The sequence below is a fragment of the Folsomia candida genome, unplaced genomic scaffold (genome assembly GCF_002217175.1).
Source record: "Folsomia candida strain VU population unplaced genomic scaffold, ASM221717v1 Fcan01_Sc031, whole genome shotgun sequence".
In the NCBI taxonomy this organism is placed as follows: Eukaryota; Metazoa; Arthropoda; class Collembola; order Entomobryomorpha; family Isotomidae; genus Folsomia; species Folsomia candida.
Window position 1 is genome coordinate 1511835 of NW_019091223.1, and position 24640 is coordinate 1536474.

Genomic DNA, 24640 nt, shown 5'->3' on the forward strand with positions numbered 1-24640 from the left:
AAGTTGTACCTAAATGTATGAATTTATGAAACGGCGAGCAGAATAAAAAATAAGGACTTATTTATTTATGTATGTAAGCCGTATTCCAACAACAATCCAACTTTACTTTGGGTTCCAGACTAATATTTAATTATCCCGAATACATACAAACATTTTGTTGGATGGTATCCAACAAGTAAATACATATATGGTAATATAACTTTATGATAAATTGGGACCGCGCTGGTCGCTCATGCTTGATATTTGTTAACTTGATTATATAAGTATACTTCCAACCTACACATGAATCACTAATCCAACATCTTACATCAATATTTTCCACTTCCCTAGTCTTATAAAAAGGTTAAACTATTTCTGTCCCATTCCTTCCGCAATACATTCTCAATACAGACAGAATTGCGTCGCCATTTTAGTGCGAAGTCAACATATCAAACTTTGAAGCTAAATATTAAATCCTTGAATGAGTCCATAATGCCGATTGGATACACGTTCGACAATTTTGTAAAGGTTTTCAGCTTTAACTCATTTCCTTATTCCGAAAGCGATCTGTTATCTCCCGGATTATGGAACGTTTTAGCCAAATACGCTTCCACATTTGGACCTGTCATTCCTTTCGGAATCATATTAAAAGAAAGAAAATTATATTTGGTAAAATGCTCCCTCCTGAAGTGCTTCATTCTTACACTTTCAACCATACAAATGGCTACGTATATATCCTTTGATAACGTTACTTCTACTGATTAAGAAATTGCTATTTACGCGACAAGAAACCCCGGGCGATATCCACGGATGGATAAGGACCTTGGCCATGTTTTATGTTACTTTTATTTTTCCTGCTCTTGTCCCTACGAGTGGAATGATTTCCTTTCGAAGCGGCTCAGTTTGCCTAATTGTTAATCCAATTGCGGAATTTGGGGGCAGAATAAGAGGTAAATACTGATCAAGTTTCTGGTTTGCATTGTTAAATAAGAGACTATTCTGTTCAGGGTGGAATGTGAAAATTAGACTTACAGTTTAACGGTCAATTAGACATACCGGGGTTTTGACCATATTAGACGGCGCGGCGGATCACAAATTTAACTAAAGGGTGTTGATTTAATTCGATCACCTTTTTGGTACCTGGCTATTTGATCTAGTTACAGTGTATTTTAATCAGTCATAAACTCTATATTTCATTCTCTGTGCAAGTGGATACTAGCCGTGCCAGAAAAAACACCAGACACCATAACTTCCATACTTAATTTCCTGATATACATTAATGATGGGTCTAATTTGCTTGCTGTTTGATATCTTCCATATTGTCAGTGTAATTGAGGATACAACTCAATTTAAGATTCATCATTGCAAAGGGTATGGTGACTGAATTCTTCGCATGGTCAAATACCCGGTTTTTTACATGGTTTATGCAAATGTAACAGGGTCATCAAAATTTTTACAGGGAAGACTAATTTTTATTATTAGGTTGTAAGTTCTGTGATCACATAATTCAGATTCACTGATACATTTCACCACAATAAATTATTTATCCTTGAATTTCGATTAATAACTTTAATGAGGTTCCCCTCCCTTGCACCATTTGGACGAGAACTTCGGGTTATAGCACGAACCTTCAGTTTAGTCTTTGTTTTCCTGATAGATGGGACCCATTTGGATTGCCCATGTCGTCTTTCGTCTTTAAAAAATTAGTTCACACACTGGTAGGAACTTTTTCCAGCACTTCCGAATTTCGATGAAACATGAAATTTCTCGTTTCCAATATGAATATCTCAATGATATCATCCTCCTGATTAGCACCTATCTTCACTCCACCTATCCTAAAAATTTCAAATAAAAATACTGACGGGATCAAAAATTAGAGCTGACTTTGTCGCAAAAAATCATGTGATCGAATTAAATCAACACCCTTTGGTATATAATTTGGTAAAGGTTCTATCTGCCACTTCTCATGTTTGGCAGAGATCTTTGCATCGATATAGAAAGAATACGTAACAAAGTTAGCAAGTTTTAAACCCTCCAATTTTATTCTTTGGATGAAGAAATGTATCTCTGCCTAGTGCATGTGAGAAATTTCAGCCGGAGAGCGTGGGTTGGGAGACGTCCATTACGAAAATATTATCTACGTTATTTTCACACCCTGTAAGTTCTATCCCAATTATGATTATATGCATAAAGATAACTAAATAGGGGAAAATCAAGCACATTTTGTAAAACAAATCCTACGTAATGCCAGATCCCCAATATTAAAATCATCAGACTCTTATGTACACTTCAAACATGACCCTAGTTCTAATGTAAGACTTATACTAAACAATTTCGTTGTCCCCATTTGACTCCATAATAAAACTAATCCCACAAAAGGACGACTCTCATTTAACAATACAAACCAAAAATTCTCATTCGTATTTAGCAACTTCACAAATATTCAATTATTTTTGGATATTTCTCAGCTCTAGGTAAAATTCATCACCTGTCTCCCATCAACAAAATACTGGAGGTTTCGCTGCAAGCTTTCATTCAAGCTTCGCCCTTCGTCCTCCCATTTGTACTTCCGATCGCTGTCTGGTTTGATATATCCGCCTCGTATTCCCAACAAAATTCTAACTTTCCGAGGGTCTGACTTGATAACAACACCGTTAAGAACTTGTCTGTTGACCTGGGTAGGGTTAGAGTCTGTAAAATCGTTTTGTGGTTTAGCCACAGTGGCGCTGATAGGTTTGGGGGCATCGACTCAAATCATAGCGAGGTGTAGAAAGGTATTGGGGAAATGGGCCAACTCCCAAACTGGAGTTATAAAAGTGTACAAAGAATTGCAACTTTGGAATTGTTACTAGGATGCGATTACAAAAGAAAGAAACTTTTGAAAAAATGCCAGTAAAATCCGAAAAACTTAATTAATTCCAAAGAAATTTTCAGGGGTTATAAACAAGGTCTCTACTATTCAATTTTTTGCTTGATACGGGCCATAGACCCCCATCCTTCATATCTGGCGAATTATTTGCCTCGCGGTCCCCAGAAGTGCTTTGCCACTCTTTCTCGCTACCACTTTTGAGGTGTATGTCTAAATGTGACGGAATCTTACCAAGTTTCTGGCTGGTTTTGTTCGACGAATATATTCTCTCTTGGATAATGCCCAAAATCGTTCAATTGGTCGTGCCCGAGGGATGTAGGGAGCATATTCCTTTTTTGCAAAAAAATCGATTTTTTGCGACCACAGGTAGCCCAGAACAACTTTTGAATATTGACATGTTGCTGTGTCCTGTCAGAAAAGTACATTACGATTGTTGATAAACGGGATCAAGATCTTCTTTACATAATCGTTCAGATACAGCACCAGGGCACAAGTTTAAACCCGGTTGCATGCTGCGCGCCCGGTGGCTCTAACTTATCACTAGATGTTATTCAGCCATCGTGTTTAGGTTTATTCTATACAGAATTTAACTGGCTTTCCAACGGTACTACATTCGGTTATGAAAGACCTAACGGATATGCATAATTAATCATACCATAAAAAATTAAAAAAAATTTAGCTGCAAAAGTTTAAACCCGCTCCATATTAAAAATTGTTTCTTTACGAATGGGAGGGGAGACAAGGATTTAACAATAATTAACATTCATCCTAGTCCGTCTACTTGCAAAAAACGCTAAAAACTGGGAAAAAATCGGGAGGTAACTATTTAGGAAAACTAATTATTGTAAAGCTCCACGAGGGGAACCTGGGGTCCATAAAAATTAGTGCTATGATCAAATGTAACAAAAATTGGATCAAAAAGATTATTAGGGATGACAAAACTATAGAAATTGTGCCAAGTAATTCTAAATTGGGACGGCGAAGAGTCAAATCTGTGCGAATTGACCGAAAAATTCTTCACAAGAGAATCCAAAATCGTGGGATGTCACTCCAAAATTTGACCTCCGACAGCATGGGGCATTGTGAGATCTAAATTAGCCCTGGAACAGTGAAGAGGAGACCCCATGAACAAAATCTCAGGCGACGATGAGCTCGAAAAAAAATGTGGCTACATTTGAAAAGCTTAAGCCGACGACTGAAATGGGCTAATGAGCATTCTGGAATGTCTCGAAACTGGAAAATGAATGTGTTGCACCTTTGGTACAAGGCATTGCTGTTCAAGACCTTGTCCAGGTCTCCTCCAAACATAATTCACACTTTGATTCACGAAAACACCAAATTTTAGTTCTTTCGACCATGATACCATGGTCCAGTTTTTGGTGGTCCATCTAGAGATAATTTACCCATATAAGTCGTCGGCTTGAGCTTTTCAGAGATAGGCACATTTTTTTTCGAACTCATCGACGCCTGAGATTATGTTCATGAGGTCTATTCTTCACTTTTCCAGGGTTAATTTGGATCTCATAATGCCCCTTGTTGTCCGAGGTCACGTTTTGGGGTGACATCCCACGATTTTGGATTCACTTGTGAACAATTTTTCGGTCAATTCGCACAGATTTGACTGTTCGCCGTCCCAATTTAGAATAACTTGGCACAATTTCTATAGTTTTGTCATCCCTAATAATCTTTTTGATCCAATTTTTATTACATTTGATCATAGCTGTCGAGAAATGATTTATAATTAATGTATATATGTTGGAAATTGATTAATGAAATTGTATATATGTATGAATTGATAATTGTATGTAAAATATGTATCACTTTTCCCCGTAGCTTTAAGTGATCCGCTTCGGGAAATTGCATCAGCTTTTTGCCAGAATATTCCAGAAGCAAGTAAGTATGTAAGAGAGACTCGAGGAGAGAAGTAGTGTGAAAGGCAGTAAAAAAGTAGTTTTTAATTTGTCATTTTAATTTCTGAAAATTGCTAAAAATAAATAGATTTTTCCTGTGTGAAATTGATGACTAGTTTCTACATTTTCCTTTCCACATTTTAAACTCACTCGGAAGTCATAAAATCGTAAAATACGGTACGCGACGTGACCACGACATACATAATTGAGGAAAACTTGATTAGGTCCGCGACCGTAATAATAGCACTAATTTTTATGGACCCCAGGTTCCCCTCGTGGAGCTTTACAATAATTAGTTTTCCTAAATACTTAACTCCCGATTCTTTCCCAGTTTTTAGCGTTTTTTGCAAGTAGAGGGACTAGGATGAATGTTAATTATTGTTAAATCCTTGTCTCCCCTCCCATTCGTAAAGAAACAATTTTTAATATGGAGCTGGTTTAAACTTTTGCAGCTAAATTTTTTGTAATTTTTTATGGTATGATTAATTATGCATATCCGTTAGGTCTTTCATAACCGAATGTAGTACCGTTGGAAAGCCAGTTAAATTCTGTATAGAATGAACCTAAACACGATGGCTGAATATAATCCACTGATAAGTTAGAGCCATCGGGGCGCGCAGCATGCAACCGGGTTTAAACTTATGCCCTGGTGCTGTATCTCTCCGAGGTCATGGTGGCTGTGGTCACGAACGGCTTTGAGACGTCCCCCAATGAGTCCAATCCTTGCCCCAGTATGTGCTTTGTGGGGAATTTTGACTTCGGCGTGTATTTGAAGGATTCTTTACATGTTTTTTTATTAGTACACGAGTAGTACTTCCTCCCAGGGACTTGATCTGGATCAATCGAGCACTTGGTCTCATCATCCACGACCAGAATCACGAGCATGTTTTGCTTGACTCGTTTTTCAGCAATCTGCCGAGAGTTGGGCTTTGCTCTTTTTTGCTGACCTTGGTTGTACTTTGGTGCAGGTGTCGCCCTATAGGATTTGACCCCCAACTTCGTAGGTTTAATGACATACAAACTTAATTTTGCTATTTTCAATTTGTAGCTCAAATTACTATCTGATATCCCAAGGTTATTTTTGTTTTCTTTCTGAACTCTACGTATCACTTTGGGGGTCGCTACACGAGCTGGACGATTTTTTTAATTTTTGAATTCAGCATTCCTCCTCCCCTCATACATACCTAAAACTTTGCAAATTGCCCAATTATGAATTTTTTCTCTTTCGAAGTGGCTATTAACCATTATCCGAACGCGCTCGCACACTTTTTCGCTGTAGTGGTAAATCTTTTTTTGCGAGTTGTTCCCGATTTTTTGTTCTCATTTTGGAACTAGTCGAGATATCGACTTCCGGTTTTCTGATTTGAGTAGCTAATCGCATGGACTACAAAACTACGGCGTTTCAATTCAGTGGCAATTTTTCTTCCATATGAATAAATACATTTTCCAAAAGTTTCTTTCTTTTGTAATCGCATCTTATTGTGGGCAACCCAATCTACATGTAACCTTAAAGCGCATAAAATTATATATCTACAAAATTTGCAAAGATATTGATGTTTACGACCGCTGGTTCATATATGAAGACTTGGAAATATATTAATGCGGGATTTCTAAGTAAAAGTAATTGAATAAATCTATGTAGCATAAAGAATATTTAAATACGAAATGAATTTACGGCGAGGACGAAATATGTACTGAAATATTTATTGTAAAGCGGGCTGGGCGCTAAGGAGGAATACCTCACTAGTTACCACCCACAGATTTCAATGCCCTTTGGATATGTTGGAGCTTCCCATGAGTGAACAAGAACCCTAAAGTGGTTTGATGCCATGGTCACATTTGCGTCGACCACACCCCCTCAGTATGAAAACCACAAAAACTGTCAAATTTAAAAATCCGCCAAAAATCCAGTTTTACTCGGATTTTCATAAAATTTACATTTTTGTGACCCCAGATACTTGTGTGATCATATCCAGTAGCGATCTCAACCTGTTTGAAATTTCCGAAATTTTAGGACATTCCACTGCTCGTTAATTATTCGAAAAAATTCAAAATTTCAAAAAAGTTGAGATTGCTACTGGATATGATCACACAAGTATCTGGGATCACAAAAATGTAAATTTTATGAAAATCCGAGCAAAATTGGATTTTTGGTGACAGTTGAAGTACATTAAAACAGGGCTTTTTTCGTGTTTTTTACACCTTTGTGGCCATGGCGTCAAACCACTCTAGGGTTATCCTACATTCATCTTGGACTATCAAATATACAAAGGGCATCGAGATCTGTGAGGGGCATGTAGAGGGTCTCTCCTCCTTAAATAACTGAAGGTTTCGGACTACTACGTACATAGTTACTCTCAATACCAATTCATACAGAGGACTGTAGAGGTTACGTATGTTATTTTAAAAAAATACCAAACCTAGCAAAAGCTTGACATTAGGTAAATTAATTACCGATATTCTTCTGGGCTAAAACAACTTCAAAATAGCCATTATGAATTATCATTTACCTAATTTCAACGAAAGGGTAAAATTTTCCCGTCTCATTGCTTCTTTTTTACTTCTCTATGTCTGTTTGGGCAAAACCTTGTGCGTGTAGAATTGTGTTGCTAACCAGATACGAATAATCCCTTTGGAAGTGCACATAACTACATTGAAATCTATTTAAGTATATCCAAAATGCCCGCTCTTAGCACTTTCAATAATTTTGTACACCAAGTTGTCACAAGTTTTGGCACATTCACTTATCCCGATACTGACCTGCTTTCTCCCGGATTATGGAACGTTTTCGCAAAATACATTTCCATATTTGGGTGTGTCCTTCCTTTCAAAATTGCACTAAAAGATAGAAAAACATATTTGGTAAAATGCTCGTTCCTGAAGCGTACAATTCTTACCTTCTCAACCACGCTAATTATAGTGTATCCCTTAATTACGTTTTTCCTGTTAACCAAAAAACTGCTGTTTACACGGAATGAAGGCTCGGATGATACCTTCGAAACGATTAGGACCTTAACCATGTTTTACATAATTTTTGCCTTTCCTGCCATCTTTCCTTGTAGCGGAATGCTTTCTTTTGGAGGCGGCATAATTTGCCAAATTTTTAATCCGATTGTGGAATTTGGTGAGAGAATTAAAGGTAAGAATGTACTGTGAAAGTTTTTGGTTTGTATTTTTAAATAGTACCAGGTAGACAGATACTAAATATATTTAGGGTATTCATTACAAGTTTGCATGTTTGCATCGCAACATAACCTTTTTTAAATTGCGAATTTTGCTATGAAGTGAAGCAATGAAGTGAAGACACTTCGCAAATGACCATTTTCTGAATATACATAAATGTCGTGAATTTTGCAATGGGAAAAATATGTCAATCTCCATTAGATAGTTACCGATATTTTGTATCTGGAACTTATCAAATAAGAAATTTCAAAAATTCAAAAGGTTAAACTTGTGTCCGTAATAGATATTTATGGACTTTTCCCATTTTACATTTTGTGAAAATTATTTTGCGAATTAAATACTAGCCCTGCAGATGCGAAAGTTTGCAAATCAATTTTTAGGCCAAAATTGTTTGCGAACTTGCGAGCTTTATTTTTTTGGGAATGTTGCTAACAATGCGAACTCGAAATGAATCATTGTTCCCCTCAAACCCTTATTGTTCCTGAGGGTTTGGTATCTACTTTTTCTCATAAGAACACGACAACAAAGTTCTTAAAGCCATGTCCATTGTTTAAAAATATAAACCAAAAATAATCATTCAAACCACATTAATGCATATGTACATGTATAATTATGGATTTATATGTGCTCTTCAGCTCTGGGTAAAATTCGTCACCAACCCCCAATCAATAAAATCTTGGAGATTTCGCTGCAACTCCTCATTCAAATTTCACCCCTCATCGCTCCATTTCTAGTTTCATTCGTCGTTTGGCTGGATATTGATCCGTTTCGATTTCTCAGCAATATCCTAACATTTCAGGGGTCTGGTTTTATCACAATTCCGCTACGAACTTGCATTTTTACTTGGGTTGGGATAGAACTGCTTAAATCATTTCTTGGTTTAGCCTCAGCGGCACTGATAATTTTAGCGGCATCGACACAAATAATGGCGCGGTGTAGGAAAGTGTTGGATAAATGGGCGAATTCTCAAACTAACGTTATGAAAGTTTATAGGGAATTTCAAGTTTGGAATTTTTACCTCAACCAAAATTTTTGCTACTTTGCAGTCCCACCACTAATATTTTTTGGGATGGGTATTATAATTTGTGCGACGTATTTGACCATCCGAATGCCTGGGAAAATCCTGTATTGGTTGTTTCCTCTAACTAGTGTGGTTGGATTTGCCGTCGTGGTGACGATTCTGCCGCAGGGCACGATGGTTTGCGAAGACTCGATCAGTTTTCTTAGGTTTTTGAAGGGCACGTGTTTCTCAAAGTATGAGGTGAGAATGTTCCGATCATTGAATAAGGTTGGGATTTGGGTTGGTCCATTTGGACTGGTCATGAAATCATTGATGTTATCTATTGTGTGGAATATTGTGAATTACACGATTAATTTGTTACTAACGTTTTAGAGGTTGTACTAAACCAAAAGGTTGTAATTATGTATAACACTAAATAATGTAATAAAATTAATGTCGAAGGATTATTACAATTGATTGATGATTAATCTTGATGTAACGGATCAATTTGTACTGTAGTCTGTAACATGCTTACTGTCATATGATAATTAAACTTAGTTAGTTGAGCAGAGATATTTTAATCTGAAGCTAATTTTTTGCACTACTTACAAACAAGTCGATTCCAATAAAATAGCCAATTCGTTTGCCATTTGTTCACCACAAATTTACTCAAAATTGAATTCGCTATTTGTTTTAATTAGCCTTGTTTGTAGTATAAAAAATGAGATTTATTTATATTAAAATATCAAAAGTTGCATTTATCATAAAATTCAAGAGTTGACTCAATTTTAGAAGATGGGTTTAAATACAAAGAACAAGGGTTGAGTAAGATTAAAAACTTTATGATGAAGTTAAATTAAGCTTGATTAACTAACCTGATACTAACGTATGTGACAGCTTAAAATATTGATTTTTAAGAAGGAGAACATCCATAATTAGAATATTAATATTAGGGTTGCCCCGGGTAGTGGTACTACCTGGTACCCGGATACCCGGTACTCGGCCTAAAAATTTTTGCCGGGTACCCGGCTACCCGGCCGGGTACCGGGTAATATTTATATATATATATATATTTACTAGCCTATAAGCCCGTCCTAAAGACGGGCCACATATCTTTTTTACATTTCGCTAACCAATTTTTACTACGTTGCTGGGAGCATTTTTGATTTTGCTAAGGAACTTTTTTTATTTTGCTAAGTAAATTTTTTTATGTTGCTAAGGAAAATTCTTTATGTTGCCAAGGAAATTTTTTATGTTGCTAACGAATTGTTTCTATGTTGCTAAGGAAATTTTTTTATGATGCTAAGGAACTTTTTTTGTGTTGCTAAGAAATTTTTTAATAATCATAATCATAATTATAATCATAATCATAATCATAATCATAATCATAATCATAATCATAATCATAATCATAATCATAATGGTAATCATAATCATAATCATAATTATAATCATAATCATAATCATAATCATAATGGTAATCATAATCATAATCATAATCATAATCATAATCATAATCATAACCATAATCATAATCATAATCATAATCATAATTATAATCATAATCATAATCATATTCATAATTCGTATCTGTTCCCTGATTGGTGGAGCTAGAAAGCCGACAGCCAATTAGAATGCAGGAATGTCACGGAAAATTTCACGGGACGGACTTTTCGAAATTATAATATAGATATATATGTATATATATATATTGAATATATATTCAAAATAACGGGAATTTGTCTGCTTTTTCAAGAATTCGCAACAATTTTATAAGTCTTAAAAATTACAAGTTAAATTTCTACACTGCAGACTTCATTTTTAACCTCCACACCAAATTTCGGATGAAAGTAATATGTTGTAAAAATTGGTATGGGTCGCTTTCTCTATGGTTTCACTAAGGTAACACTTTCCTCCCCCAGTCCAATGCGACCCCCACAGGTCAGCTAGGTGACTGATGTAGCCTATCTTTGAAGTTGTTCCCTATAATTTTGTCCAATATACATATGGTAAAAATTTCAAGTTCTTAGGCTACGGATACATTTATTTATTCTTTCATTTATTTCATAAATGAACCTGATTGATAATTCGTTGACGTGAGTGCGCTCAAAGTTCATACACATTTTAAAAGTTGTATGATAATTGTACCCATTCTTTCCAAATATATTATTTTATACCAATTAGAAAAATGAAATCCATCGGATCATATTTTTTTGTAAGGTTTCACATTTTAAGTAAGCAAATTGAATATTTAAATTACCCGGCCGGGTAGACCGGGTACTTAAGTATACCCGGCCGGGTACCGGGTATCCCAAAACAGGCCGGGTATGCCGGGTACCGGGTAGCTACCCGGTACCCGGGGCAACCCTAATTAATATCAAACATTTCGTATCAAACCCGGTCAATTTTTTTTACAGAACTCGATACCACACAGACAACGAACTGTATTAAAGAATAGCATTAGTCTGGGTTTTAAGGTTTAAGTTAAATATATGTTTATTCAAGGATAAGCAAAGTTCAGATAAACACTTAATTATTCATATAAATATGTTAAGACACATCGTTCACATATCCAACTTCACTTAACCTTCCAAACTAATATTTTTCCCAATACATTCATACGTCGCTTTAAACTAATAATTTTATTATAATTAAATTAGGTACGGTTTTGTCGAAAAAGTACTAATGTTTGGCATTTACAAATTTGATTAAATACGTATTTTCCTAACATTAGAATAAATATTCCAACATTACGCAAATATGAATTGTGTATTACCTACATAGTTTCACAGAAAGCTTAAACTACGTATTTCTATCTCTTTCCTTTGTATGAACTGTATCGTCATTTTTGATTCATATATCCTCTCAAGTAAGTGGTCAACATATCAAACTTCAAAGATCCTAAAACTCTGTAATCCATAATGTCAAGTAGGGACACCCTGGCCAATTATTTTAAGAAAGTCACAACTCTTAACTCATTTAAATATTCTGAAACCGTTCTGCTTTCTCCTGGATTATTTAACGTTTTAGCAAAATACGCTTCCACATATCGACCTGTCATTCCTTTCAGAATCTCATTGCAGGAACGAAAAATATATTTGGTAGAATGCTCCCTCTCCAAGCGCTCAATTATTCTATTTTCCCCCGCACAAATGCTTGTGTATACTTTTATCTCGGTTCTCCTACTAATTAAAAATCTAATCTATACAAGACAAGAAGCCTCGGACGACATGTCCGGAACGCTAAGGACGTTGGCAATGTTTTACCTTAGTTTCATCCTTCCTGTCGCTATACCGGGGAGTGTAATGATTGCTTTTCGAGGCGGTATAGTTTGCTAAATAGTTAATGAGATTGTCGAATTTCAAGCTAGAATAACAGGTAAATACGTCCGGAGTTTTTTATTTGGATTAACAAAAATGTTACATAAATATTATTTCCGCGAACTTCGATGAGTATCCCTCAGGAGGACAGAATTATACAGGGTGGTTTAAATGTCAGGTCACAATGAAAAACTTGTCAATGGGAAAAATTCCTAAATTTCCATTAGTTGCGGATTTGGGATTGAGATTTTTATTAATTTTTATCAAAACTTATGGAACACGGGTGAAAAAATTCTTAAGATATTGAATTTCAGAGGCAAAATTTCGATAACTAATGGAGATTTGCGAATTTTTCCTATTGACAAATTTTCCATTGTAACCTGACATTGAAACCACCCTGTATACATAGTCGGGAACACTCAAGTGTCAACAGCCGATTGCTAAAAAACTACGCCGCAGAATTAAAATCTGATGAGTGCATTAGATTCGCCATGCGATTTACATTATGATTCACTATGGGCTTTGTAATTTTTGAACATCTGGATAAATATACAGGAAATTGAAGAGAAGCGGGCGGCGATAGTTTTTCACAAAAAAAAATCGAAGAAAAACGGTGAATTTTTCATGTGCTGAAAAAGTCAAGGGTGTACTTTAATTTAGCCCAACGGACTATAAAAACATTCATGGGGACCGAATCGACAAAGAACAGTCGAAGAAGAATTTTTTTAAAACCTCCAAGGACCACACCCATCATGAAGCCTCTCAAGCCTGGAATCCGAAGAAATTCACGAAATTCCAACGGAAACCGGGCTCACTGCTGACAATGTCGATGCAAATTATCCAATGAGTGCTCAAATTGAAGCTTAGGCTTAAGGCTTTGAAATGTGGTACTTGCCACATCCTGATCGTACCCCAAAGGAAAACCAGATTAAATAAGTGCAGGAGTCACCTCAAGTGGTACGCTCCAAAAAAGTGAGCAGGATTATTTTTACAAATGAGGAGATTTTCACATCGGAAAAATCTTTTAACAAGCGAATTGTCCTAATCTACGCAAAATCGGTCAGAGACATCCCCCGATATAGATAAAAGGTCAGAAAGTCACATTATCCAGGTTTTTTGATGATTTTGGCAGGTGGGAGCTAATTGGGGTAATTTCTCTACATTTTGCTGAAAATTGGGGGGAGGTGGGGGAATCAAATTTCTTAAAATATGTTTTTGAGTCCGTGGTACATCCCCTAAGTGAGATCCAATTCAATGGAATCGATGGGACCTCTCAGCAGGACTCAGCACGAATTTATAGTGCAAAAAATGACCCAAGCGTAGCTAAAAGAACAAATTCCGGTCTTTATCTCCAATCAGAATTGGTGATCATCCTTGATGGATTTGAACCACCGGAATATGAAAAATGGTCAAAGTTAGGGGCAAAGGTGTGTTCTAAGCCCCGTAGAAGTGCGGAGGCTCGGAAAAAAATTCTGACCCCGGAATGCTACAAAATGTCCCTGGAATCTGTGCGTAATTCCATCGAGGAGTGGTCGTCTCGTCTTTAGACGAGATTGACGTAGATTGACGTAGATTGACGTAGATTGACGTAGATTGACGTAGATTGACGTAGATTGACGTAGATTGACGTAGGAGGAGGAAATTTTTAAGACCAAAAATTGTTTTCGAATTGAAATTTATCTGGCTTTTCGGTAAAATAAATCAAAAATTGCTAAGTTGAGATTTACAAAAGTAATAAGGCTATATGTCATTGACACTTGAGTGTTTCCGACTATGTATATATTTCTCCTATAAAAATGCAAATCAAATTAAAGAATTTATGGTTACCACCGGGGTGCATAAACATTTTTGTTGTCCGTGGTTTCTCCTAAGGGGGTGGTGCAAGGATGAATATTTTTTTCAAAAAAATCGAAGAATTAAAGGTTGGGGAATTGCATGCAATTTTGCCATGAATTTGGTTGTCAACTACTTTTCAAAAATTAAATAAGTACATTTTATCCTGGCCTCCATGTCCGAAAATGAAGAATAAGCTCGTTGCTAAGATCGGTCAATTGGCTGACCAGTAGGGGTCATATAGGTCGGATAAGGTCGTTGGTACAGAATATTATAATTTGTAAAATTAGCCTAACAACCAAATTCATGGCAAAATTGCATGCAATTCCCCAACTTTTGATTTTTCGATTTTTTTGAAAAAAATATTCATCCTTGCACCACCCCCTTAGGAGAAACCACGGACAACAAAAATGTTTATGCACCCTGGGTTACCACGTACATAAATCTATAATCCTTAATTGATTTTGCCAAGCTCGAGGTAAAATTCATCATCAGCCACCCATCAATAAAATCTTTGAGGTTACGCTGCAGGCCTTCACTCAAATTTCGCCCGTCCTCCCCCCATTAATAATTCCCATCGTTGTCTGGATGGATATAGATCCGATGCGTATTCTCAGCCAAATACTAATTTTCCAGGGGTCTGAATTCATAACAATTCCGTTACGGACTTGCGGCTTAACATGGGTTGCGGGAGAAATGCTAAAATCATTGTGTGGTTTAGGCACTGTGGCGTTGATCGTTTTAGCCGCATCGACACAAATAATGGCACGGTGTAGAAAAGTGTTAGACAAATGGGCCAATTCTCAAACAGGAGTTATGAAAGTGTATAAAGAATTGCAAATTTGGAATTTTTACTATAATCAAAATTTTTGCTACTTTGCGGCCCCGCCTGTGATATTTTTTGGGATGGGTCTTATAATTTGTGCGACATATTTAACTATCAGGGTACCAGGTAAAATCCCATTTGTATTATATCTGGCGCTCCCTACGACTAGCTTAATTGGATTTGGCGTCGTGGCGACGATTGTTCCCCAGGCAGCGATGGTATGGGAAGATTCGGTCAGCTTTCTGGAATTTTTAAGGTGCTTCTCGAAGTATGAGGTGAGGATGATGCGCTCATTGAATAAGGTCGGGATTAGGATTGGACCTTTTGGCATGACGAACAAATCATGGATGCTGTCAATTATGTGGAATATTGTGAATTATACGGTTAATTTGTTGTTGACCTTTTAGAGGGTCGCATATTTGGATCTATTAATATATAAATGCAATTATTCATGGTCAGACATATTGTGTTTTCCATGTGTATTAATTTTTAAATAAAATTGATTTTATCTTCAACTTATTTCGCTCTTACGGAAGTGTTACGATGCACAGATGCGGCCAGAAGACTTAATGTGTGGAAAAATTAGAGACCGATTTTAATAAAAACCTCATGTAATAAACCGTAGTAACGTTAGAAGTAGCTCACCCTGTAATAATGATTTGGTTATAACTTGCCCCAAAGGTGCAGAAAAATGCAACAAAATAGATCAATAATGTTTATGCAATATTGCACCAATGGTGCAGATAAATTAAACAACATAGATCAATAATTATTATGCATCGAGGAAAGTCCGAAAATTGTGCATCACTGGTGCAGAATTACCTACCAACGATCAACGATAATTTTGAAAAATTTATGTCAGAATTGTCAAATAATATCCGCCGAGTAGTATGCACTATTCATGCGTGATGCATCAAAGCCCCCAATTCTTTCGCATCATTTGGTGTTTCCGATTGTCAGATACCAACGGTGCTATTAATTTATGAAAAAATGGACCTGATCCATTCTAGTGAGTATCAATTGATGCTCATCCAATTGTTTCGCATCAGCTTGGATAACCAACTGTTCAATACGAACGGTGCTACTTATTCCAAAATTGTAGTGCTTTCTCGATCCATTTGCACAATTAATTCGCACCATTTGCGCCACGGATTGTTCGATACCAATGGTGCGCTTAAGTTATTCTATAATGGTCAAGGGGATTATTAATTAGCATCAATTGATGCAAAAAACTCGTGAACACACGGACAGACGGACGGACGGACAAGAGGAATTCAATAGCTCTCGTGCTACGCAGGGCGAGCTAATAAAGATAAAGATTTTTAAATGTTCAAAATAATATGTAAGGAAACCTTTTGTGCATGTTTAAATTTATAACAGATTAAACATACCTTTATTAAGTATCTAAACCATTTATTGCAATTTAACCTCTTGAACAAGAAAATTCATAATTGAGTCAAACATATAAGTAAGCGAATTTACCAGTTATTAGCTCGCCCTGCGTAGCATGAGAGCTATTGAATTCCTCCTGTCCGTCTGTCCGTCTGTCCGTCTGTCCGTCTGTCTGTTAATGAGTTTTTTGCATCAATTGATGCTAATTAAATAGGGCCATGTCCATTTTTTAGGTTATCAATGGCCCCATTCGTACTGAACAAGCGACGACACAAAATGGTCCTAAGCAATTGGGGGAATTGATGCCATACGCACCAAAAGTGCAGAATAACCAGTAGGAATGCGTTCGCACCCGAGGGGTCGAAAAAGTCGAAATTATGTCAAATTTATGGGTCTATTCTGTCCGTTGATTTTCCACCATTGGTGCCAAATTATATACATAAAAATAATGCATTTATTTGCAGCGATTGTTGTGCACCATTGGTGCAAAATTGTGTCAAAATTTTGCATATAATTTGTCCGATTATTTTGCACCTTCGGTGCGAAGTTATACGCAAATTATGTTTCAGGGCGAGCTATTTCTAACGTTACAACGGTTTATTTAAAATGTTCCGCAACTTTGTCCAGATTTCTGAAATTTTGTGCCCACGCGTCCATATAGGAAAATTCGTTGTAGGGAAGGTCATACTTCGCCGCTAAAGCGATAACTTTATCCCTCACTAAATACGATCTGAAGGGAGGAAGGGTGGGGAAGAGATGATGCACTATTTCAAAGTTCAAGTACCCCGTCCACCAGTCCATCCACAAGGAAGACTTGATATTTGCCGTGTGTCGAAAAGCATACTCGACCCAGTGCGTCTGTTTCCTAGCGACGGGAAGACGGCTGTGGGAAAGGGCAAAGTTTCCGAAGAGATACGTTCCTGCGACCCAAACCCCAAAGATTATTGTCCATGGAGGCGCAAAGGTTAACAAAATCCACCAATGAATCGACATCATGAGCAGGTCGAAGTAGTTGTGGTATTTGAGAGCGCTTCGTGGACTGCTGTACAGCCGCCAAGCCATCGTGGCGAGGAAACAGTCTAAGGCGAGGAACAACCATTTCTGAAGAATTTGGGTAAAATGAATAAACATCACTTTAAAATATTTTTGAAATTGACACATGCATTAATCTGTATATGTAACGGTTGCGCCTAGTACGCACTCTAAAAATAGTTGTGCAAAATTTATGTAATCAAGCTGAGGACGTCACATCAATTAAAAAAAAATATGTGTCCATGGTTGTGAAAAATTCATGCCACGTTTTGTAAAATTTTGAACAACGGCTAGTTAAATTTCACCCAGTTTTTGCGCCATTTCTTACCTATTTCGCTAAATTATGAGCCAATTTTTCACAACTTTATTTGGAAGGTGCATATTTCTGTACCTGATTTTGAATAAAAAAGGAACTGCCCTGCCGCGGATGTTTGACAACTTCGATAGAATTTGCAAGAACTGGCATCGTATTGAGGTCCAGATCATAGTCTATTCTCTGTTAAGTTATGTTTATTTATACCGTGATAAATTATTTTTGAAAGTTAAAATAAAATTAAAATGTGTACAAGCTAGTAAACCTGAGGCATAGCGTGATGCTTATTGTGGTGTCTTCTCCACCACCCGCCTCCAACCCCGCCTAGAATGCCTAAAAAAGAAAAATGTGCAAAATATTCAGGACATATAGTAGATTCTTAACGATAGGGGTATTAATTAAAAGTTAATAAAAAAAGTAGATAATAATTTTCAAACCAAAAATATTACAGACAGACATATTTCTCGGGAATAAATACACCCAAAATTTGGAATTGTTCAATTACCCACAATAATTGACTGGATGCATCTGTCAGCGTTATGGTTTCCGGTTAGTGAGTGGTGTCCAGCTTCATGCATTACCCAACCGGCCCGAGCACCGCCTAGGCCAAACAGCACGGCCCCAAAGAATTGAAGAATAAAGGTTCTACTGCCACAAAAGTAAAGGCCAATCGTCCACATCAGGGAACATTCCACAATTCGCCAAATTATTCGCCACGGTGACGGCTCAAACATTCCTTGACTTTTCATCCAGGCGAATAATTCCGCAAAATCGTGGGTAATGTCGCGATGGCGCTGCGCTTCTTCAGGTGTGAGCAGATCTGAAAAAATAGACGCTTATAACTTCGTACTTGTTATGAATTAAGATAATTTTAAACTGTTAAAAATAATTTTCTCTTTACGAAAGATATGTAAATGCACTCTGAATTCAATATTAAGTTAACTCATTAAATCCAGTGTAAACTTTACTTTTTGTCCAGTAAACGTTACTCTTTGTATTTATATAGTACACATATTTGTATATTATTTTATTTACCGGTGACGACGAAATATGTAGCAAATGTATCTACTGCATAAATTACCTTTGCATCAAAATTTCTAAGAAAATAATATTTCTTCGATATTATGTGGAAAACTCGATGGTGAAAAGTGGATTTTTCGGATAATTTTCACCCCAAATTTTGGCACTTTCCCTATACCGGCCAATGTTAAAAACTAGGTTTTTTGTGTTTTTCTTAAAAAATTCAAAAATTGGAAACTGGTTGAAAATGTTAATTGGTTGCTTTTAGCTATAGTTATGAAATCTACATCGTACCAAGGGGAGATTTTATAAAAAAAACTCAGTTAGAGATCAAGACTCAGTCAGAGATGAACATACTGATTAAATTGCAACACAATTTTTATGAGTATATGTATTTCAAAATTTATCTGTTTCCTTACTATCATTTTCTGTGGCCGGTCGCCTTTTCAAATTGGCCAGCATTAACTTCACTTTTGGGAAGAATCGGTTATGAAATTGCTGAATGGCTTGGGTGGCATCCTCCCCTTTTTCGGTGTAGTACAAAATAATGTCGCCGCCCGGGTGTTTAGCAGAAAATTCGGTTATGTCATAGTAATACCCGTCGTAAAAGATTTCCAATGGATTTGTGGTAGTTTTGGGGTGCATTTTTTTATCTCAAAAGGAACAATTCTTGTTTTTGACGTGTTTTGAAAATTTAGTGGATCAAGTGGGTAGAGGATGTCAAATGTGAAGTTTCACCTGCACAAATGCAACCGATAGTTATTACAGGTAACCGTGAGAAATTATGAGCTGGGCAGACATATGCATGGACAATGAGACGAACAGATTGTAAAAAAACTGGTTCAATTATGCACGCTGTCTTTTCAGATTTCAGTTTTACCATAAAGTATTCGATTAATGGTAAACGCAACCATTTGTACAATTTAAGATACATAATTTATTATGCGGATGAAAATGTGGTGGGAAAAATGTTAATAACCTACATACATATGTATGTAAACTGTTGTAGAAAAAAAAACTATTTGTGTTTCTTCTTAATATTTGTTATTTATTCTTTTCAAACTATGAAAATTATTCTCGATACATAAGTGCATGATATAAAATTGTGCTTGTTCGAAAATTTCTATTGCAAATTAATGATTTGAAATTATGCACATCTGAATATGTGCATGCTTATTTGCGCAAAATACATATACAACGCCTATTAATGTATTTGTCATGTATGGAATTTATGTATTACATGTGAAATTTTCTTCAGTATTTACAGATTTATTTTACCAGTACATATCAAACACGTACAAATTTGAGCAATTTCTATTTTAGGTGACGCAGGAAAATTAACCACAGTTTCATGAATACCACAAGTTACAAGGCATCAGTATATATGAATCCTTTCATTTATGCAGATTTCTATTACGGATTCTTTCCTTCTTCATAAAATTCCTTCTGGTGCGGCCGGACACGGTTGAGAACCATTCTGGTATTTCCGCCTCCAATTTCGGCATTTGGATATCTTCGCGTTTGCATTTTATGTTTGGTGGAAATCGGTTTCGTCCTTGGATACCAGATGACCGATGAAGACAAATATTGGGTTGCCATGGTAACCCTGGGAAGATTGGAATGCAGAAAGCGTGAAGATGGTGTGGATTAAACGTGGGTTTTCTGCGATTAGTATTTTTTCGCGTGGCTCGATCTAGGTGAAAGTAACAATGATTAGCTAATTAATTGACCTTATTTAATCAATAATTCTACGAAAAGAGACACTTTTGACGTACCGTTTTGTGCACGATTTGGTGAAAATTTTACGAAATTCCCCGGATTATGTTGTGTCGGTTGGGCTAATATTGATGTCAAATTCGCCAAGTTAGGTTTGACGTCTTCTTCCATTTCGTAAGGCTGGGATGTCGATTGACATTTCTTATTTTCAAGGAGCGAAGGAAATTCAGGCAGCTCTGATTTCTGAATCGCTTCTAAAAATTTGAATGGCAATAATTTCCATGATTAATTTGCATAAAGCTAAAAATATATTTAATTTTGCTCACCATCAATTTTATCGAGATAATCAAGACACATTTTTTCAATCATGTTCGTCCCTGCAGGCACATCTGTCGTATTTTTCTGAACCTTCCCACTGAAGAAGTCACATGGCGTTATTTTGATCTTCATGGTTACCCCGATACCAACAAGAACCAGGCAACAAGCTCAACCTTGGCGTTCGATTGATAGCCATTAAATCTTAAATATTGTGAAGGATCTACTCCATCTTTACGCAGAAATAATTGCGAGCAAGACTGAAAAAATATATACCCACGAATAAATCTGTACTGCAATAAGTATTCATATTTTTGTATTTGCGATCGTCCATCTTGAAGTTTTTTTAATACTAAACTCTTGCTTTTTATCATAAACAGGTTGAAGGTTTTCTTGAGGTTGAGGTTATAACAACTACAAAAATCCTTCAAGGAGATTGCGGGTAAATTTATTTTTATTATTTACTCCAAAAAATTACACTAGTTTTTTGCCCAATTACAAATTTCATGACCAGCTTGTATATGAATACGTAAACTACATAATTACACTTGAAACATAGTCGAGAAGTGGGAATTCCATGCAGAGAGTGGCATTCCAATCCTGAAGAGATCAATTTACCTCTTTATGTAAAATGTATAACCACGTGAACCCCGCGTGTAACCTTAAACCTTTTTATTAAATTTTTATTAGTCTGGAACAAATGTTGTTACCTATTGCAATTATAATGAACAATTATGCATATCCAGATATCTAAATATGCCTGACTAATAATGTTGCAATGATTTAAATGCTTTGCTTATTTCCAGTTGAGATTTGTGCACAGCGAGTAAAAACTTTTACTGCTCGTGGAATTATTGACGGGCAAAACCACACACTGAAAAAAAATTGGTAATGATGAATTTACTTAAATGCGGAATGAACTTTGTATGGATAATGATGATAAACATTGTTATCCAAAAGTCTTTATTTTTATCGCCTTCTTCATCGAATAGTAATAATCAATTATATGTATTAATTAGAGGTAAAATAGTATCGTGGATAATTATCGGGATGGTAATTTATTATTTAAAAAATTGATACAAAATTGCAAGGAAACATGTAAGCGAAAATTGTGCTAGTCTTATCTTCTTAATGCATCCTATTCTGTCGCGAATTTCACAACAACTTAATGCTTAACATTGTTCGAGCAGAGTTGGAGATTAATAAATACATATTTTTTTTTTTGCTTTTTATGGGCAATTTTTTCACTTTAGAATATCATTACAAGTTGTTATGGAATCAATTAAATTTATATGTACATTTGCAATACATAAATGCATATATGAATTGGCCAGTTTCAAGGGAAACCTTGAACCATGGTTGTAAAGATCTTTATTGTGTTAAGCGCCAATAATAAATTATGTAACACGGTAGGGGATCTAGAAAATCTGGATTTTTTCGTTGCATAATTTATGGACGGCCCCTTGTACAGTATGACAAGCAGTATATTTATACTTTTTTGATGTATGTATTCCAACGTATTAAGTTTCCGAGTCATTTAGTTTTCGGAAGAGACGAGGTCTCCCATCGCTCTGCGAGTGCATGCAAAATCCTTCCTGGAAGACGTTGGTGTTCCTCAATCAGGTCTTCGATAGATTTAGCAACCTAAATAAATAAGCTAACTGTTGGATTTCATGAGAATATTTTATTGCCCCGTTTTGGTATAGAAATAGTATCGGAGCAGCCATCTAGTTTGTAATTTGTACATTAATGTTTTTGCGTACGTGATCAAGAAAACGTACATTGTTTTATGAAGGCAGAAGTTTTTTAGTCTGCTCATTACTTTCTCGTTTAGCTTCCTTTGAGCACACACACATAATTTTTAAGGTGTGATTATTTCTCTGTTTGAAATTAATTAGTGAGAAATAAAATATTAAAGGTGTATCATTGGAAGAGTTCGAGTCATCATTTCCTGCATTCAATTTAATTAAATACGCCACGGAACTGCGACTGGCCTGATCAGTATTTATTAGAGAATAGCTTTCACCGGGTAGGCGACTGACTTATTCTACACTAACAATTTAAGATCAAGTTTTGCATACCCCAAAAAATATAAATTATTTTCAGAATCTGAATAAAAACTAACCATTTGTGCCAGCATTTCCGGCGTATTGTTTGCATCGTATGGCATCGCTTTTCCAATATAGCATTTCAATTTGACCGGGAAAAATCCATACATTGGGACAAATGTGAGATTTGTCGTGGCATAAAACCAGTGTCGAAAGCGATACGTAACATTTCGATACGCTTCGCGAATGTTTTTCGTAAACATGGGAATAATTGGCTGAAAAAGTAAAATTTCATAAATTTTGTTCCTTGATCTACAATCTAAAAGTTACTCACAACTTTCGCTGCTAATGCTAATTTCGCAAATCCAACCCGATTTTTCCACTTTAGTTTGTAGTTATTATCGCTAAATTGGAGTTCGTACGCACCTCCGGGTGCAATTATGAGGATATCGCCTGCATTTAGAATTCCCAAACACGTATCAAAACCTCCCGGTGTGGCTTTAATAAATTTGAGAAGGGAGGCCCATCCTGTTGGGGAGACACTTGGTTAATAGAAATATCGCAATATGCCCCAAAACCTCAAATTTGAGGTATTCACGTCAAAAACGATGTTTCGGAACTCATCTTTGCAACAATGTCTTCGAAAACTGTATCCTGAACGGCGTATTTAAAATAAAACTAGAAACTTGAAAATGAGACGAAAAATGAAAATTCGACGATCTTACGAAAAATTCATGTATGTCACATATTTTGAAGAAATTAAATAAGGGATTTTTATCTAGTTGCGACATTAGAAACATCGCTAATTTGCGAAGATGTTTTGCTAAGCGGGCTTTAAGACTTCCTCAACTTGACGTGAATACCCCTATTGTTTAACATATCATGTGAATCATACCAGGAATTTTGAACAATGACCGATCCGCGACAACACTTAGCAACCGGCCAATATCTGTAACGCATTTGGCAATTAAATAATAAACGTCAATCGGTACAGTGCCATGATAATGGATAATTATTGCGGGTCCAGTTTTCGGAATGTTGTCAATTCCTTCAACCTCATAACCGTGCCAAATACGAGCTTGTGCGTTCCAAAGTTTTGCCAGAAATATTTGCCCAACTCTGAAGGAATTTTGAATTTGTTGATCATTTCTAAATATGGGAAGAAAGTGAAAAATGTCTTTATAAATTTTGAAACATAGTTAATTTATGTAAATACTGATTTATGTTTACCTGATCCAAATAGTGTACACGTATGCATATAAGGAACTAAGGGTAAAAAATATGGCGACGAAAGCGGGCAGAATATGCGCAATTAGGATGGGCGCGACTAACCACTTTAGCCATTTATAGTAATCAGTATCAAGATCAGGCAAGAATTCTGGAATGAAGACGAGTTGTTAATAATTTATAGTAAAGAAAAATATTTATTTCTACATGAGTCTGTATTTACGGTGTATTACCGAACGGTAGCATCGTGACTTAATAGGAGAATGGATAGTGTATTAACTCGCTGATATTGACTGATGGCACATTATCCGGACTGAAGATTTACTGAGCAATTAGCTCATGGCTCGCACATATTATGCACATTGTACACGAGTTGCATATCACATAAAATTGTAGGATATTATTAAAGCGTGGATTTTTTTGGCAGGGTTAGGTTAATGTTACAAAAACTCATTTTCATACTTTGCGGATTAATTTGTACCACTGATTTTAAGCGTGAGTATGTAATTTAAGTTACATTATGTCCTACGAAATAATAGAAATACCTGCCATTCTGAAATAATCCGTGTCGGTGCAAACAATAAATTTAGTTTCAATTACGATTGGATTATTTTAATATCCAGACATCACTTTTGAGAATTTCACAATTTACAAATC

The 24640-nt window shown here is 36.0% G+C and overlaps 3 protein-coding genes across 3 annotated transcripts; all 3 read right to left on the reverse strand.

Annotated features, from left to right (window-relative positions):
- Nucleotides 1-16909: 16909 nt before the first annotated feature.
- On the reverse strand, nt 16910-19322 carry LOC118439140 (acyl-lipid (8-3)-desaturase-like). Its single transcript, XM_035860190.1, has 5 exons — nt 19097-19322; nt 18163-18477; nt 17923-17990; nt 17736-17840; nt 16910-17413 (listed from the first exon to the last, which is right to left on the reverse strand). Exons 1-5 carry the CDS (start codon nt 19320-19322, stop codon nt 16910-16912), a joined length of 1218 nt encoding a protein of 405 aa, XP_035716083.1.
- Nucleotides 19323-19990: 668 nt separating this feature from the next.
- On the reverse strand, nt 19991-20627 carry LOC118439200. Its single transcript, XM_035860308.1, has 2 exons — nt 20453-20627; nt 19991-20370 (listed from the first exon to the last, which is right to left on the reverse strand). Exons 1-2 carry the CDS (start codon nt 20562-20564, stop codon nt 20072-20074), a joined length of 411 nt encoding a protein of 136 aa, XP_035716201.1. The 5' UTR covers nt 20565-20627; the 3' UTR covers nt 19991-20071.
- Nucleotides 20628-22716: 2089 nt separating this feature from the next.
- On the reverse strand, nt 22717-24229 carry LOC110860312 (transmembrane protein 68). The gene is made up of 6 exons (XM_035860191.1): nt 24217-24229; nt 23987-24134; nt 23652-23875; nt 23091-23284; nt 22834-23031; nt 22717-22755 (listed from the first exon to the last, which is right to left on the reverse strand). The coding sequence occupies exons 1-6, from the start codon at nt 24227-24229 to the stop codon at nt 22717-22719; spliced, it is 816 nt and encodes a 271-aa protein (XP_035716084.1).
- Between the last annotated feature and the right edge of the window lie 411 nt (nt 24230-24640).